The following is a 17,395-nucleotide window of genomic DNA, read 5'->3' as shown; positions in this document are numbered from 1 at the left end:
CTCCCTTCCCCCTTTCACCCATGGCCATTTCCCTGGCCTCCTTTCTTGGGGCCACTGAATTAGCCCATTCTAGAGCAGCTTCCCAATAAACCTGCCTTTAATATATTGGCTCCTTGCTCTGTGCAAAGCACCCCAGAGCTACTGATTCACTGGTGGGGTGGGGGTGGGGGGGCAGGGTGAGCTTGCATTCCCAGGTGCTACTTCCAGATGCGGATGCTGGATGTCTGGGGCTAAGCTTTGGGATCCCCTGGACTGCTAAGATGAGTCCACACAATACATCTTCAGTACTACTAGATATTTTGGGGACTGGAATTTAAGTTCTGGCTCCCAACACTACCTGCTCCACCACAGCTGGTCTCTGTGCTGTCTTTTGCCTCTAAGCCTGCAGGAACTTGTTTGTGAGCCAGAATATCCCGGGGACATTTACCTTCAGCCTCGATCGCTTAGGGTATGTTGTGAGGAAATGGGAACAGAGTCGGCTTTTACAGCCTTTTTGTGACCCCATTGTCTCAGAATTAATAACTTCGAGGCTATGATGTTAGTGAAGGAAAAACACAGGTAGTGTGAAAGAGTCTATAGTCTGGATCTATATGGAATCACCCAGCACTTCTCACCTATAGGAAGCAGGCAGAAGCAGAGCATGCTGGGTTATACAGGGCTTCCCCTCTTCCCCAGGACAGCTGGGGTCAGGGAGAGGCAGTGCCTGATGCTCTGTTTGCCAGAGAACAAGCCCAGCACTCTTTCTCATGTGACTCCTGGGCAGGGAGTAAGTTCCCTAAATTCCTGTCTGTCTTCTTCTCTTCATTAATATTCTGAGCAGCAGCCCCACTGAGCACAGCCATCAATGGGAGAAGTTAAATGGGTTTGAGGTGATTGGTATTGACCTCAGCTTTATCCAATCTCCATTTGATGTTGAATACACAGTTTTCTTTCTTTCTTTCTTTCTTTCTTTCTTTCTTTCTTTCTTTCTTTCTTTCTTTCTTTCTTTCTTTCTTTCTTTCTTTCTTTTTCTCTCTCTCTCTCTCTCTCCCTCTCTCTCTCTCTCTCTTCCTTCCTTCCTTCCTTCCTTCCTTCCTTCCTTCCTTCCTTCCTTTCTTTTTTCTTTGGGACAGGGTTTCTCTGTGTAGCACTGGCTGACCTGGAACTCACTCTGTAGACCAGGCTAGCCCCAAACTCAGAAATCAACCTGCCTTTGCCTCCTAAATGCTGGGATTAAAGGTGTGCGCCACCACTGCCTGGTCACAGTTTTCTTTAGTTCTGTTCATCTAAGAAGTGGATGAGTAATTTTGGAAAGCCGTGGTTTCTTATAAAAGCAACATTAAAACCTCTCCTGGTCATCTATTATCATATTTGTTTTAAATGGCCAGTGATCATTAAATGGATATACTTGATCAATAAAATCACCATTCAGTGACAAGTTCTATAATGTGAGTGTTTTTAGAAGTGTGCCCTATGGGGAGGTGGGGGGTGGGGATTGGACATGTTCTTGGTTCTACGGTAGAAAGCCGAACTCACAGAAAACTAGTGTGTCCCTGCTGGAGGGGTCAGCACTAGTGTGTCACAGCTAGAAGAGTCAGCACAAGGGTGTCACTGCTGGCATAGGCAGCTTTGAAGGTGACTCGGCACAACTGAGAATTTGGTGCTCCTGTGTGCTGGGCTGTCGTCTCCAGATCCTCATGGGTGCACTTTAAGTTTCAAATCTACGTTTAGGTAAGCTCTCATTTGCCTCCTGTGTTTATCACAGTGTAGAAATTAAAACGAACAGTGCCTGCCTGCAGTGCTTTGGTGGGAGCTGAGGGGAGAGCCTTGCCCAGGGCTGCAGACTTCTCTGAGGGACTCAGGATGGTCCATTCCTTCTGAGCACATCTCTAACAGGAACGTTACAATGGTGTTCCTCAAGTCCAGATGTTTGCACAAGCTTGTGGTACACTGTGGTGATCACGTTGCCCCTGCTGTGACTAGACATCATGACTGAGGCAACTTATAGAAAAAAGGTTATTAGGACTTTAAGGAGTGTGTGATGGAAAAGTGGAGACATGGCAGCTGGGGCTGGGGCTTGGAGATGCCATTCTGAAGTAGGAGCAGGAGCAGGAGCAGAGAGGACACTGGGAATGGCACCAGGCTTTGGAACCTCAAAGCCACCCCCAGTGACATACTTCCTGCAGCAAAGATAACTTCCTCAACCTCTTCAAAATGCCACCAAACAGGAACCAAGTATTCAAACGTCTCAGTCCATGGGGGACATCCTCATCCAAACACCACAGCTACATAGTATGAAAGTTTCCATACATGTAAGTACACTGTAGCTGTCTTCAGACACTCTAGAAGAGGGAGTCAGATCTCATTATGGGTGGTTGTGAGCCACCATGTGCTTGCTGGGATTTGAACCTCGGACCTTCGGAAAAGCAGTTGGGTGCTCTTACCCACTGAGCCATCTCACCAGCCCTCCAAACTTGTCTTTACCTCCGTGTACTTCAAGGGGGCTCGAGACATGGCTCAGTGACTGAGAGACTGCTCCTACACAGGACCTGAGCTGGATCCCCAACACCCATGCTCCCAACCACTTGAAACTCTAGCTCCAGGGCATCTGGACTCTGCAGATACCCGCACTCATGTGTGTACATGTGTGCACGCGTGTACACACATACACACATGCACACCTACTTCAATTTCCCAGACCCTGAGCTACCAAATGGTAATGGGGCTGTGCTATCTATGTTTATTGTGATCTCAGAGGGCGGTTGGTTTTGTTTTGAGACAAGGTCTCACTGTGTAGCCCAGGTCAGCCTGAAACTCCAGCCTGAGCCTTGAGTGTGTTGGCATGCTGGCAGTTTCTGGTCTTAATGCCATGGGCAGTGGAAAGAACAATGCATCTCTCATTCCGTGATGGGAGGTCGGTATCCCATGCTGGAAGGTGTGTGTGTGCGTGTGTGTGTGTGTGTGTGTGTGTGTGTATGCACGCACGTCGTTCCTGCGCTTCTCCTGCCCGTGGCCTCTTGCAGTCCATCTTCTCTTAGGTCTCATCTTGCCGTACATGCTATAGACTGAAGGTGAGCACCCCAGGTTTGAACAGTACCTGGCCTGCACCTTAGGGAGGAGACTGAGAACAAGCCGAGCAAGGACTCCTCCATAGGAGCCATTCCTTTGAATTCCAGTGCCTCCCACCCGCTCAGAGGAAGCTGGCTCACACTGTTAGATGTTTCTTGTTCCTTAAGCCACGGTTCACAGTTTCACTGTCTGCCCCAGGCTTTTCAGGAAGTCCTTGGATGTTTTCTCCCTCACATTGAATTCCCAGTAACCTAGACTGTCTGTGCACCAGTGTCCTCCAGGTCTCCTGCAACACCGCCCCACCCCTCACCTCTCCCTACCCCCACCCCACAGTCTACTTTTTTGAGCAACTGGTTGTTTCTTGTACTCATTAAACCCAAGGAGAACCTGTCATAAAGTTGACGGAGCTGAATTATTTAGCTCCCTCTCTTGGGGTTTGGGGCTGGGACACCAGCAGTTCATGTTTATCAGTTTGTTGGTTTGTTTTGTTAACTTTTCATTGATTCTTTGAGATTTTTTTGTATCATGTACCCCAATTCTACTCATCTCCCCAAAGGAAAAAAAATCTTGTTGTGGAAGCTGTACTGTCACAGGGTGTCTGTCTCACAGTATGCCCTTTTGTCCACACGTCTTTACTTGCAAATGTTCACTGCAGTGAGTCATTGGTCTGTTTTTGAGGCCTCTGGCTTTGCTACGCTATCAACTCTGGAACCTCACTGGGACTCATCTTGGATATCCTGTCGTTGCCGTTGCCATGGAGATCCTGCAGCTCTGTAGGACTGGCCCCTTCACAAGCTCCAGCAGTTCATAGACAGGATCGAGGTTGTGATAGGCGAGCTCAGAACCCTGGGTCTGGGCCTGGGTGGTAGCTGAACTGGTCAGCCGCCATCTCTCCCACACCCACACCACCGGGGCGAGCTCTCCAGCTCTGCCCTAGCTAGCTTACCTAATGTCGCAGTCAGTAAGGAGCAGAGTCAGCTCTCCTGCTTTCATGACTGTGTGTGTGGGGGGGCAGCTTTCCCATGGAGGGGGAGCATCTCTCCCTTGTGCATGTCACCCTGGCAGAGGAGTGGCAGGGCCAGCTCTCCCACACTCACACCCTTAGGGCCAGCTCAACCCGAAACTCCCAAAACCAGGGCAGCTCTACTCTGCTTCCTGGGTGAGGCGCAGGTCTGGTTCTCCTGGGTGCTGTAGCTGTCAAGGGACAGGATCACCTTTCCTGTTCTCAAGTCAGCTGGGGACCAGTTCTCCCAGCATGCTCAGGAGAGGGGTGGGTCCAGCTCTGCACAGCCCTTAGACATCAGCATGGCCTTAGGTGGCCGCCCAGACCAGGGACGTCTGCCTGGCCCGTGGTGGTAACAGATCTCTGCTGTTGCAGGGCCAGAGATCCAGACATGGACCATGGGGGCAGCCCAGGCGAGGACCTCCCCATGGCCTTAAGATGGCATCAGCAGCTACTCACATCAGACTGTTCTTCCCTACCCTGGAGTCTCCAGTTCTGCCACTCTTCATTGTGTTTACATCTTTCTGCTTCTCTTTCTGTTCCATTCCCCCCCCCCCTTACTTGCTCATAGAGGAACCTGGGGCCTCTGGGTGTATGGGGTCATCTCTGAGTGCAATGCCCTGCCTCGGCCATGTGGTACCAGGCTTGGGCTGTCTCAGGCTTGTTCCCTGCCTAGGCCACATGGTGCTGGGCTGGTGGTCCATGAGCTTGTATTCATAATGGCATCCCGATATAACTTTCTAAGCTTTAGGTTGCCCCGGATACATCTACACCTATATGCCATGCACTCTGGAGTCCACCCTTAAGCTCAGCTGGCTCCTTCTATTCCAGAAGCTTCCTCAGGTAGCACCATGTTGTGGGTGCCTCATTTATCCCCGATAGTGAACAAGGTGGTCCTGCACTTTGCCAGGGCCAGTTCCAGGTACTGGAGATGCAGCAAACAGATGCCTTAGCTTTCAGGGAGATCCATAACCTCCCTGGACCAGGTCAGGTTTTCTGTAGGGTCAGAAGCCCCAGCCCGGGTCTCTACCATGTTATTCATTTAGCTCTTCTTCACAGATACCTCGTGTCTCTCTGGCTGTGAGCTCTTCTGGGCAGAGGCTGTATCTTCCTCACCTCCCTGTTGTCCTAAAGGCCTGGTATGGTGAACATGGGCAGGTTAAGTAAATATCTGCAGAGAGCAGGGATACACCTTGATAATAATGTGTGCACACCAGAAAGGGAGCCTGCCAGTTCTTTATGCTCACCCTCATGGCGAGAAAACAAGGAGTCCTCTAGCAAGACCTCGCAACTTCAGGAAGTTGGAGGTAGCCGTCGATAAGCAGGAGTCCTCTGTGTGTGTGTGGACAGACTCCATAGGAGGGTTCTTGAGGCTTCTTAGCACCTGGTTCAGAGGCGCAGCCTGCCCTGTCCCCATCTCCAGCAGATGTCTTGGGAAACAGACTAGGGTTTCATGAGTCTTCATCTCGGCCGTTTAATAGCTTTCGTCCTCATGGAGAGAAATCAAGGAAAGTCCTAAATTCTTCATGAGCAGGAGTGAGCGTCTCATTAGAACCCTTCAAGAGCTGCCGCTTCCTCTGTCTGCTGTTTTAAGAAGTGGCATTCAGGATCTCATATACATGGTCACATCCAGTAACGGAGACAGAAGAAATGTTTAGAAAGTTCACAGGAAGTCCTTGTGACCGAGGGAAGAACACAGGGGGGATCACTCTGTTTGTTTTTTGAGACTTGATCTTCCCTTAGCCCTGCAGTCCTCGTGTTGGGCCACAATTGAACTATTTTGTGGGTAATCACTCTCCAGGCCTGCTGGCTTCCAGAGGCATCCCTTTTTCTTGGTACCAGGAAGACTTTCTGGTTTGATTACCGTTCTATCTGGATTTCCAGTTTGCATGAATATAGGCCTCTGGTCCAAGCAGGCCTGTGCTGTGGGAGGGAGGGGTCCTGAACCCGGAAGATCAGTTAGCAGCAGGGTACAGAGGTGTCACTCTCTTGAATCCATGAGCACAGTAGGGATGTTTCAAACTGTGTTCAGAACCTCAGAAAAGCTATGATTTTCCTATCCATAGCTAATGTGTGTTCTCACTGTCCGTTGAGGTAAGGAACACTTTTCCCAGGCCATTCTTACCCCATGGCCCTTGAGTCAGGCCATTCCTATGAGACTACTTGGACACCATACTTATAAACCGTTTGTAGGTAGTGGGCCTGCGGGCCCTTGCAGTATTTACCTCCATCTTGCCAGGATAGATGATGTACACCAGACCACTCACTCGCTTTTTGAGTGGCAGCCCGCTGCTTTGGTGGAGTTGCTCTAACAGAAGAGGCTCTCTGAGCACCTCGCTCCCCTCCCCCGCCCACACCCACTTGTGTTCTCAGCCCTCCCTGACACGAACTGCATCAGTACTCAGTTCAGTTGATAATGTGAGTGTCTCTTTATATTAGCTTTGGGCTCAGCCCTGGGTAGCAGTGTCATCTCTATTATGGTTTTTCTCTCTCTTAGGCCTTTTGTCTTTCTGTCTTTCTGCATGTTTCTGCCATTGCTGGCTGGTTGTTTCACAGGCACATAGTCAGTGGAGGGAATTATCTTTGAGCCTTTCGGGGTAGAGTCAAGTATATGCAAAGCCTCCACTAAAAGGGAGAAAGGACATGCATTGCAAGCAGTGACTGAAGTGTGTTTATAGTAACAAGGTACATTTCGTGTGTGCTGTGGTCCTCCAGGCTCTGCTGTTGATGTGCATTAACTCAGCTGACCCAACAGCAGCCCCCGACGACTGTGCTTCCCGCCTCCTCTTACCACTGTCTGGCCTTCAGAGGGATTGACACCTGAGTGGTGTGTATGGTCCTGATAGCAGCAGACCCAGGTTCTGTGAGAGGTCAAGCATAGAGAGGGTAAGGCAGCATGAGGCAGACAACATGGTGGCAGGAGCATGAAGCCTACGGTCAGGAACCCCTGGGAGATGAATTAATCACTCAGCCTCTGTTTTCTTTCTAAAGTCTGCAATTCCAGCTCAGAGGATGGCACTGTTTTCATGATAGAGATGGCCTGAAAATCCCACCAGAGTGCAGGTCTCTTTGTTGCTTAAATAATGGAATAAGTACCACTCTTTCAGAACGCCATGAACACATCCCCTCTGAAAACACTTCTTCTTTCATTATGTTTTAAGAATGAAAAAGTTGGGAAATATTGTAGTTTAGCTGCATAAAATTCTTTCGCTTAAGAAGTTGCTTTTCTCAAGTAGGCAATGATAACCACTAAGAAGCCATCCAGGGCTCAGGGCCACACGCAGCATTGAGGCTAGCCTGGAGTTACAATGTGAGACTTGTGAGATTGTCTCACACAGACGGAGGTCTGTGCACTGAAGAAGGGAGCATTTCAGTGGGAGCGTCTCAGTGGGAGCGTCTCAGTGACTGCGACTCTCTTGGTTTTCCAGGCAAAGCCAAAGCTGATCGAGCCACTCGACTACGAAAATGTCATCGTGCAGAAGAAGACGCAGATCCTAAATGACTGCCTGCGGGAGATGCTCCTCTTCCCTTATGATGACTTCCAGGTCAGCGGCTGCCACTGTCAATAGATCTGTGTTATCGTAGAAACCTTGGAAAATATTGTGGTCTAGATTTGATTATACATATTATTCTACATATTGAATGGCTGTTTGATTGGTGAATTCGTGATTTTTTAAAGATGGGAATAGAGCCAGTCCTGGTGGCACAGGCCTCTGTATTCCTAGCTACTTGGAGAACAGAAGTAGGAGGAGCCTATGTTCAAGGACTAACTAAGGTACAAAGTGATTTTAAAGCCACCCTGGACCCTATCTCTAAATAAAAAGTCGAAAGTGTTCTGGGGTGCAGAGTGCTTACGCAGCATGTATGATTGTGTACCTTATTATGACTTCATATTCTTAACTTTTTCATGTTAAAAATAAATGCATATACTTAGAAGTTACAAGTTCCTCTTATGTCTTCAAAAATACATTTTTTGGAGATGCTGAACCAAATTTTTTTATTAACTCAGGATGCTAGGCAAGTGACCTACTACTGAGGTATATACCTACAAGCCTAGTTTGCTATTTTTTTTAAAACCAGATATTCTAGAATCTGCTGGGAGCAGCAGAAGTTTGTCGTGCATCCTGTAGGATGACAACTGTGGACCCTGCCACGAGAAGCCCTGAGCTGCAGGTTCCTAGAGGAAAGGGCAGCGAGGCAGGAGCAGTGAAGTCTGTCTCAGTGGCAGGACTTGGGTGTCTTTTCCTTGGGGGAAGCAGGAACACCCAGGAAGCTCCTGCCTCCCCTGCTGTCTGAGTTGATGCTTGAGGTTTTTTAGCCTACAGCTGTGTGACAGACAGGAAGCCTTGAGGTTAGTAAGGAGCAAGGTAAACCATCTCCCTAGTGACCCAGGACCACTGCAGTCTGCTCAGAGGTTCTCTGTCCTGTTCTTCTGGACGTTTCCAAACTGTTTCCTTAGAGAAAGCCAAAGGTTATCTGAGGTTTCTTAGGCCATGAAGTGTGTGTTTCTCTTGGTGTTCAGGAATAAATTTGTTTCTTAGTCTTACAAAAGCTATATTTATAGACTTGAAAAAAATTGCTTAAGAAAGAAAAATCCAACATTAGTGTCTTGTATCATCTTTTCTCCCAGGGACAAACAGTGTAAAGTTAAAAGATTAAAATTTGGAGGAAATCCACGCACTTCTCTTGCCCAAAACCATTTCTGTGATAATCTAAGGGACAAAGAGCTTCACCGTCCCATTCTGGCCGAGAATGAGTGAAGGAGTGTTGGTTTCTGTTGTAGGAAAATTGTTCCAAAGCTGAAGGAGTTTGGATGTCGGCCGTGGCCCACATCCTAGCAGTAGTGACAGGTTGCAGCTGAGTTTGGGCACTGTTCTCATATAGACTGCCACTTTGTCATGAGAGAGACCTTTATCCCGTGCTTCCTTGTTGATCTGTCTCAGTGATGATATTAGCTGTCTAATTGCAGTGTAGTTAATGACTTATCAATGCCACAGATCCCCCCCTGTCTCCATTTTGGTAGGCAGAGTAGAAGCATCCCTGATAATTGTTTCTGGAGGCATTGTAAACATACTTCGTCAGGGAGAAGCATCCTTTCTCATACAGAAAAGTATGACAAGCTTAGGAAAGGGGTTAGACAGTAAAGTAAGCGCAGTGCACGCGAATGTGACAGTCGCCCTCAATGAGCAGCTGTCATTAACTGTTGCAGTAGCAGAGCATGGCGTAGATGTCTGTCAGGTGTGTGCAAATGCTCATCATACGTACACATGGAGGTCGTGCTGCCTTAGTGTGCTTCCAAGTGGGCAGGCTGACATTGAGCCCTAGGTACAATTTTATATCGTCATAGAGCATAAAAGGCAGTAAATACCGAAAAGGATATTTGGAGGCAGTTTATAGGTCCCACTCACATTTCCTAAAAGTTAGATTCGTTGTTAGTATAAGCCGTGGATACGTGGGAAAGGAAAGGGTGTGTTTCCTCGACTTCTGAGTATGTACCTGAAAGACCTGACAGAGATACAAAGATGACTTACACAAGATGCTCCTTAGGTGGTGAGTCACAGGAAGAAGAGGATGTCTGTCCACAGATGAAGGCAACAAGACATCACAGTATTTACTTGTGGGGAAGGAGATGCTTATGGGCCTGTGCTGCCACACCCAAGCATACCACACTCTTTAAAAGAGTTGCGGTTGTAGGATTTCTAGCTAAACGTGGAAGTGCAGTGGTCAGTCATAGAACTGTGTGCAGCGTCAGGGTGTCATCCGTGTGCGATATTAGTTTACATTCGCACACAAGGTATATCCATTGTGGGATATTAAGGTTTCTATGGAACATCTTGTTTCATTTGTATCTTGTTTTGGGGTGGGGTGGGGTGGTATTTTTGTTTGTTTGTTTTGAGACAGGGTCTCAAGTACTCCAGACTACCCTCAGACTTGCTATGTAACCAAGAGTGCAAGAGGATTTAAGGTGTCAGTGAGGATGGAAAGGGTTGGTGGTTCTAGGTGTTCAGAGTCAGGACAAGCCTCGGGAAATGTGGCTGCTCCAGTCTCTGTCGGCAACATCCTGACTTCTATCTCCCCTCCCCTGCCCTCCCCCACCAGTTCTTTTCCTCTTTTACTTACACACAACCCACAATGATGTACAAACCAGGAACCTGAAGAGGAAGCCGAGTGCCAGGACTTACAAAGGCCTGGAAGTTCCCGATCTCATTTCCCATCTACGCTTTGGGAAAGAAAACAGTCTCGTGAAGCTGGCTGTGCAGCTGGGTTGAGAGCGAATGTATTTAATACTTGAAGCCTGGGGGGAGGGGCTTAGCTTTGCCTGGTATTTAGGGCCGTACATACAGTTCAGAATCCCGAGGAGAGGAGAATGAGTGTATCGTGGTTGCTCGTAAGAAGCAGGAAGTTTAAAGCACATCCCGTGAGTGCCTATTCTAGAAATATGAAGTCTAACTCTCACTGCAGGCGACCAGAGCCTTGGTGAGCACCGAGCTTATGGAGGAGGGACAGACACTGAAGGACAGGATGTGTTGCAGGGACCCAGGCTGGAGAGTGTAATAGCTAGAGCTGCTGGCCTAGCAGGAGAGGCCCCTCAGGGTTGATCTTAGCTCCCTAAAACAAAACAAAACTAAAACCCAGGGGAGACGTCCCTTGGGAGCCATCTTACCTTCACTCTTGCCTCTATTCACTGCTGAAATGAACAGATGGGCTCAAGGGTGGAAACTTGAGGGTCCTGAGTAGCTAGGAAGAGATACACCATCCCCACCGGCCCATTCCCAGATGTCACCGGAAGGTGACAGCAGGCTCGGAGAGTCCTGAGAGTGAACTTTTCTTCTCCCTCCATCGGGTTCATCTTCTCTAGCACTGTGACTTGGTCTTTGGACTGCTTTTATTGTTGTTTGGATTTCTTGGTGTTGTACGGTTACTTTTAAATTCTCCATACAATGTGTTTGTGTATGTGTCTATGCATGTGAGTGCAGGTACCGAAGAAGGCTACAAGTGTAGGATTCCCCCCAGCTGCAGGTAGGTGGTTGTGAGCCACAGTGATGGGAATGTTGGTAACTGAATGGGAATTCTTCTGGAAGAGAATTGTAACCTCTGAGCCGGCTCAGCCCTGGGGGAATTTTTGTTTGTTTTTTAACATGACTTTATTATTTTGTAAAGTGTTCATGCATGTGTATGTATGCACTTGTCTGAGGAGGCCAGAAGAGAGTGTTGGGTCCCTGGAGCTAGAGTGACAGTTGTTAGTAATCTTCCAGTTAAGGGGGTGCTAGGAATTGAACTTTGCAAAGAGCATATAAGTTCTTAACCAATGAGCCATCCCTCGAGCTTTGGGAGTTTAAACTTTCCTCAGAAACTAAATGGAATTCTTTGGGCCTTTTTCTTGTCCCAAGTTTGTTCATCTCCTTAATAACAGGTGAATTAAACATGGAGACTGGGAGCATGTGCATGAGTGTACTCGAGCATGCGTGTGCACACATGCCTGTATGTTGGGTCAGCTTCTCTATGCATGGCATTGTCAAAAATGAACAGAAAATGGGAGTTAATGGCCGATAGTGGAGCTTTGAGGTGTGGTGTGGGAATGCCCCACACTATTTGAGTTTCTAGTCTAGCTTGGTGCTGGAGCCTCTCATGAGCAACTCCTGTGCTCTGAGACAAATGCCTCCTCCAGATCCTTGGAAAGATGCCATACCCTGTGCACAGTCGGTTGGCTGCAGCAGTTCCCAGTGTCCTCTGCTGCTATGGTTTCAGTGTTGCACTGTATCCAAAAAACGCCCAATGTACAGAGAGATCCAGCCACGTGGCATTTCTAAGCAGACGTCAAAGGGAGAGATGCTTTAGACACACAAGACACCATCCAGTTGATCTCAGGCCTGGGGTAGGGTCGGGGTAGGGGATGGGAGGGCAGTTGGGAGCCATCCTGGTAATAGACAGTAGGCTGAAACTGGAGATAACTTTAAAACATTGATGTGGGTGCCGCATTCCTTTGGGCTGGCTGAACATATTAATAATTAAGAAATCAAGCCAGGGCTGTTTGTGTGAGAAGGCAGTGGGGGCTGGGCCAGTGTCTTCTGGGTGGCCTAGCCATGCTTTGTACTCCCGCCTCTCTCTTCCCCCAGGTACTGCACACCTAGCAGGGGTTGTCCTTTTCAGTGTATGTTGAAGCACTGTTCCTCTGCATCAAGTGTGCAGAGGTTTGAAGGGATAATTCTCTAAATAAAGCCAAAATGATGACAAGGCTGGAATGCTTTATAACAGATTGCTAGGCGGGCTCTGCAAAGATGGTCACATTTTTTGTGTGTGGTGTCACATTCCTATAATCCCAGCCCTTGGGAGGTGTAGACAGAAGGAGCTAAAGTTCAAGGCTAGCCTTGGCTACCTAGTGAGTTTGAGGCCAGCATAGGTTACATAAGACCTTGCCTTCTAGAGAAGAGCTTGCTGCTGCTCTCTGACCCAGTGTCTCAGTAGTGGCTTAGGCAAGGCCACCCCACCCTGGGCTGTCTGTTTGGGATCCCACCTCCCTTCCACTGGGAAAGCAGCCACACTCCCTCTCCTGTCTGTTCTTGGTGTCTGAGAGAGGCCACTCCCAGCTTTCTGCTCCTGGATCAGAAGAGACAAATACTTGGTCCCTATCCTTGCAGCTGGTTCAGGTTACAGTGGGATCTCTGATGTAGTTCATTGTTCTCAGGGTCTCTGGAGGAAGGGTGGGCCTTTTGTTTCAGGCTTTTAATTAAAATCATAAAAACCTGATTTGTGTGCCCAGTGGATATGCATAATTCCCACCCGAGTATTTTTAAATAGTTGAAGGCCATCATGAAGTGATTAGTAAATAACCAGCCTTGTGTGAGTGGAGAGGTTTAGAAAAATCAAGATGACATAACTGTGTGCTGGGGACAGTAGTGTTTATCTAAATCTGTGTAGTGAAAAGTAACTTGGGTAGTAGTGAGTCAAAGGAATGTCAGGGTTCATCTCGTTTTTCTTTTGCCTGTCTGGTCTCTCATCCCCTTGGGAAGGAGGCGGGGCTTAGAATTCTATGTTCACTGAACACTGGAATTTCTGAGGCACTGAGGAAGTTGAAGGTCCTAGAAGGCCTGTCTGCGGATGTGTGGGGGCTGGGTGAGGGGTGGGGGAGTTTCAGGCTTTCCCCGGGATTACATAGCCAGCCCAGGAAAGGCACACCTCCAGGGTTTCCCCAGCCAGCTCCCAATTCAATGTCCCTTCTCAGATTCCACAACGTGAAGATTAATGAAATGACTGGCTTCACATTTCTCCTCCTTGGAAACTTGAGCCTCTTGGCGGGGTGGGTGGGGATAAGGGGTTCAAGGTCATGTGTGTAAGATAGACCCCTGCATCATCCCCTTGGGGTCTGGACTTGGGTTAGTTTAAAAATGAGGAGCTGAGTTTAAGCTCAGAAGATAGGAGTGCTGCAGGTCCTGGGGCAGTAAGGCTGGGGCATTGCCAGGTAAGGCACCTGCTGCCTCACTGTGTCCCTGTCCCCCAACCATCCCCCAGCTGGCCCAAACAGCCCAGAAGTTTCCAACGCTGACCTTGTAGCTCAGGGCTAGCAGAGTGTTTGGAGGGAATCATTTCAGTCAACAGATAAGTTCTTAAAGTAAAAATAATCTACTTGAGATTTGAAGTTTCAGGCCAGACCGGGAAAATAGCTGTGTGTTTAACAACTCTTCTTGTTAGGGTCCGGGAACCATGGCTGCATGAACCACTTCATTTCATAGAAATAAGAAGTTCATCTGGGGGGTTCCAGGTGCACACACACCCCTCACAGTGCGTCAGAGGGGACATGTGCTGCCCTCTCTTTTGGTTCAGCTACTGCAGTGGCTCTGTGGAGTTCCTCATGAGACTCTTGTCTGTCCCTGGACAAGGTAACTAAGGGTCTCCTATGTCAAAGACTGCCAGCATTTAACCTAAGGAACTGTACAAAAGCTACGCCTGACAGCAGCTGGGAAGTTTTCTTCTAAGTTGCATTGTGAACTTAGAGATTTCCATCTCAATGGTTATTTGAGATGCTAACAATACATAGTTTTTAGTCTTCAGATACACTTTCATACCCTCCACAGTAGGAAAAACTTCCTCTAACCCTTTCATATTAAAAGCTTCCTCAGTAGGATAGAGGTATAATTGGGTCTCCATTTCCCAGACACCCCCCCCCCCTTGGATTCAGAAATCAGGCTGAGAATACTTAGAGAAAAGAAGGGTGTGTGAGCATGCTGCTGTCTAGATGGTGCAGCATGCGGCTATACAGACCACCTTGTATTGGAGGAGGTGTTAAAAGTAATGGGAGACCGTTGATAATTACACAGGGGAATAGCATGGGCTCAATGCAAAACCTACCTAGGATAAGGGACCTGGGTATCTCTGGGTATCTTAGATATAGATATAGATATAGATATAGATATAGATATAGATATAGATATAGATATAGATATAGATATAGGAACCCAGTCCCTCAAGGTCACTGAAGGATAGCTGTAATTTATTTCTAAACATAAAAAGAGTGGGGCTAGCCATTTGTATTAGACTATGTTATAAAGTACCTTAAATTTGTATAGCTATGTTGGGCATTCCCTTTAACCTCTACAGATTCCCCCAGAGAAGGAGTAGTGGTTGTCCCCTTTGTTATAGATGAGGAAAATAAACTGTGACAGATTAGGTAATTTGCATAATGTTACTGAGCAAGGAGAAGGGAAAGAACAATCTATTCTGCTATTCTTTGCCATTTTTGATGTTGATTTTTGGTCCAGCCTTTAGCTGGAATAAGAATCTTAATGGATAGAAATAAGGCGACAAGCTCTGAGTGGTTGTGTACACCCCTAGTCTCAGCAGTGCTCAGAGGCCGAAGCAAGAAGATCATGAACTAAGGGCCACCGTGTGGAGTGTTATGAATTCCAGGCCAGCCTTGCTATATGGTAAGAGCTTTCCACACAACCACTAGAATCTCTACAGTACTAGAAAGAAACTCCGCCCATTGTTAGAGGGCCTAGGTGCTCACTAAGTATAACTCTTAGGAGATAGACTTGGACTTTTTTATAGGCCTAATAAGTGAAACTATAGAAATGTAATGTTAATTGGTTTGGCATAGAGTATGGTCTGAATGTGACTTTTAGTACACAAAATCTATAGAGAGGTTAAAATAGAACGTTTGCTTGTGCTATGGACATCCCTTGTCAGTTTCTGTAATGGATCAGAGAGCTTTTGTCTTAATAGGAAAAGCCATATATTCAAGTAATGGATGGTGATTGGCAGTTTCCCTTTTCTATCCCCATTGACTGTTTTATTCATTCGTTCTTGAAACATTTACAAGTAAGAAGAGATGTCTCTTGGCCTCAGAGGAAAAGGCATATGCCTGCATTAGAGTAGATAATCGAATCAACTGTTAAAACAAGTCTTGGGGACATTTATTTTAAGGCCAACAATTTATAGGGTCAAATATCAGCTTTTCAGGTCTGTAGACCAGATTTTGACCAATGTGACCAGGGTTGTTCAGACTCAAGGGAGCCGACACTCATTTGATGACTCCACAATAAAAGCAAAATACTACTTTAAAAGTACATCAGAAAGTACAATAAAGCATCTAAGTGTTGTTGGCTTTGCATCTCTTCCTGGTAGAAATGTTGAAATGGGAAGCACGTTATAAGCAAGTGGATTGCTGTGGTTGGAATTGAGTGAAGACAGTGAGGACCGGAGAGCTCGGGGCATTAGTGGTGCCTGCTCCATTCGTGACAAGTCACCAGACCCACCGGGGTCTAACCTGATGCTCTTACTGTGCAGCTCCTGTTCTTTCTATGACCCGATTGATTAAAAGTGGTAGGGTTTTAGGGTTTAATCGGAAGTCAGTTGGAGTTCAAAGACAGTTTTTGACATAGCAAATATGTTTCGTTCTAGGCCTTTAAAAATGAAAACAAAGCATAATCTCATGGAACCCAGGCTTGTGGAGCTTGTTGAGCATTTGAAGGTGACCTTGAACTTTTGACTCCACCTTCCAGACTACAGGCATGTGCCACCAGGCCCAGATTCTGTGGTTCAGGAGCAAACCCAGGGCTTTGTCCATACTAGGCGAGCACTCTACCAAAGGAGCTACATTCCTAATCCAGCCCTAACTCCTTAACAAAGCTGGTCTTAACCTGTTTGTGCTCTGTCTCCATCACCAGGGTGAGGTTATCTCTCTCGTTTGTTCTGAGTACAATTTGAACTCCTCCTTCACAGTTTCACCATCTTTCCCTAGATACACTTTGTTTGATACTATTGTCTTCTGTTGGATTTAGACCCTCTGCTCTTTTCCTAGAATCCCCTGGTCTTCTCTGCGTGTCCTTCTAGATAGAATACTAATCATACTATAAACGTATCTCCTCCTCCTCCGTCAGACTGTATGTGCTCAGTAAGAGCGGCAGATGCATTTTATTAAATGTTACACCCTTAGCCATTAGATCCATGTCTGGAGGAAGGCCAGGGACCCAGACAAGGTTGGGATAATAGGTAATTCTTTATGCTAGGTTTTAAAATGATTAGTAGAATGTTTTTCATCCCAGTTTACCCTTGGGGTCTGGCTGATATTTATTTCTTATCTATTTTACTTGATGTCTTTAGGGTGCTGACTGGGTAGGAGGTGATCGTGGAAACCAGGTCCTTAATGCTCTGCACGATCAGTACAGCATTTCAGCACTGTACTGTAGAGCTGTGCCTGCGGTCTTACAACCACAATGAGTAACCAATCAACCAAAACCTAGTAACTAATACAGTAATCGATTATTTCTCACAGTTCTGAACCCATCAAGGCTCAGCTCAGTGGTTCTTCCGATTTAGCTTTTACCTAGGGAGGCCACATCTAAAATGGCCTCCTCGTCGATATGATATATGTGCCTTGGGATAGCAGGACAATTTTCTCTGTATAACATGGTCCTTCTCTATGGCCATCTGATATTGTTTCTCGGTAAGTAGTGTCAAGGTAGTAGAATTTTTAATTAACATTCTTTGAGAATTTCATTACATGTATACAATGTATTTTAATTACATGAATATAATGTAGTTTGATCATGTTTACGCTTACTCCTTGCCCTACATCTTCCTACATTCAGCCCCCATCCCACCCCAACTTCATGCCCATATAACCCATATAACCCCACTGAGTTCAGTTGGAGTCCAGTTTGTGCTGCTTGCATCTGCATGGATTGTAGGACTAGTCACTGAAGTATGATCACCAACCAGGGCCTACACCCTTAAGGAAATCTGATTAACCCAGGGCCTCTGGCAACAGTCAACTCTCAGCAGCTCTTCAGCTAAAGATGGAGCTATGAGTCCTCCTCCTTCCATGCTAGAATGCCAGCTGGTTTG

At 47.0% G+C, this 17,395-nt stretch overlaps 1 protein-coding gene across 21 annotated transcripts in view; it reads left to right on the top strand.

Annotated features, from left to right (window-relative positions):
* Dock9 (dedicator of cytokinesis 9) overlaps positions 1–17,395 on the top strand; it is a 254,169-nt gene that overhangs the window by 106,971 nt on the left and 129,803 nt on the right. For all 21 annotated transcript variants that reach the window (XM_029469291.1, XM_029469295.1, XM_029469284.1 and 18 more), the window contains exon 2: positions 7,480–7,596. In XM_029469291.1, coding sequence (XP_029325151.1) covers positions 7,480–7,596 — 117 coding nt within the window. The remainder of the gene's footprint in view (positions 1–7,479; positions 7,597–17,395) is intronic.

The sequence above is a fragment of the Mus caroli genome, chromosome 14, assembly GCF_900094665.2.
Source record: "Mus caroli chromosome 14, CAROLI_EIJ_v1.1, whole genome shotgun sequence".
Classification (NCBI taxonomy): Eukaryota; Metazoa; Chordata; class Mammalia; order Rodentia; family Muridae; genus Mus; species Mus caroli.
Note: the sequence above shows the minus strand (reverse complement) of the source record. Positions and strands in the feature narration are given on the sequence as shown.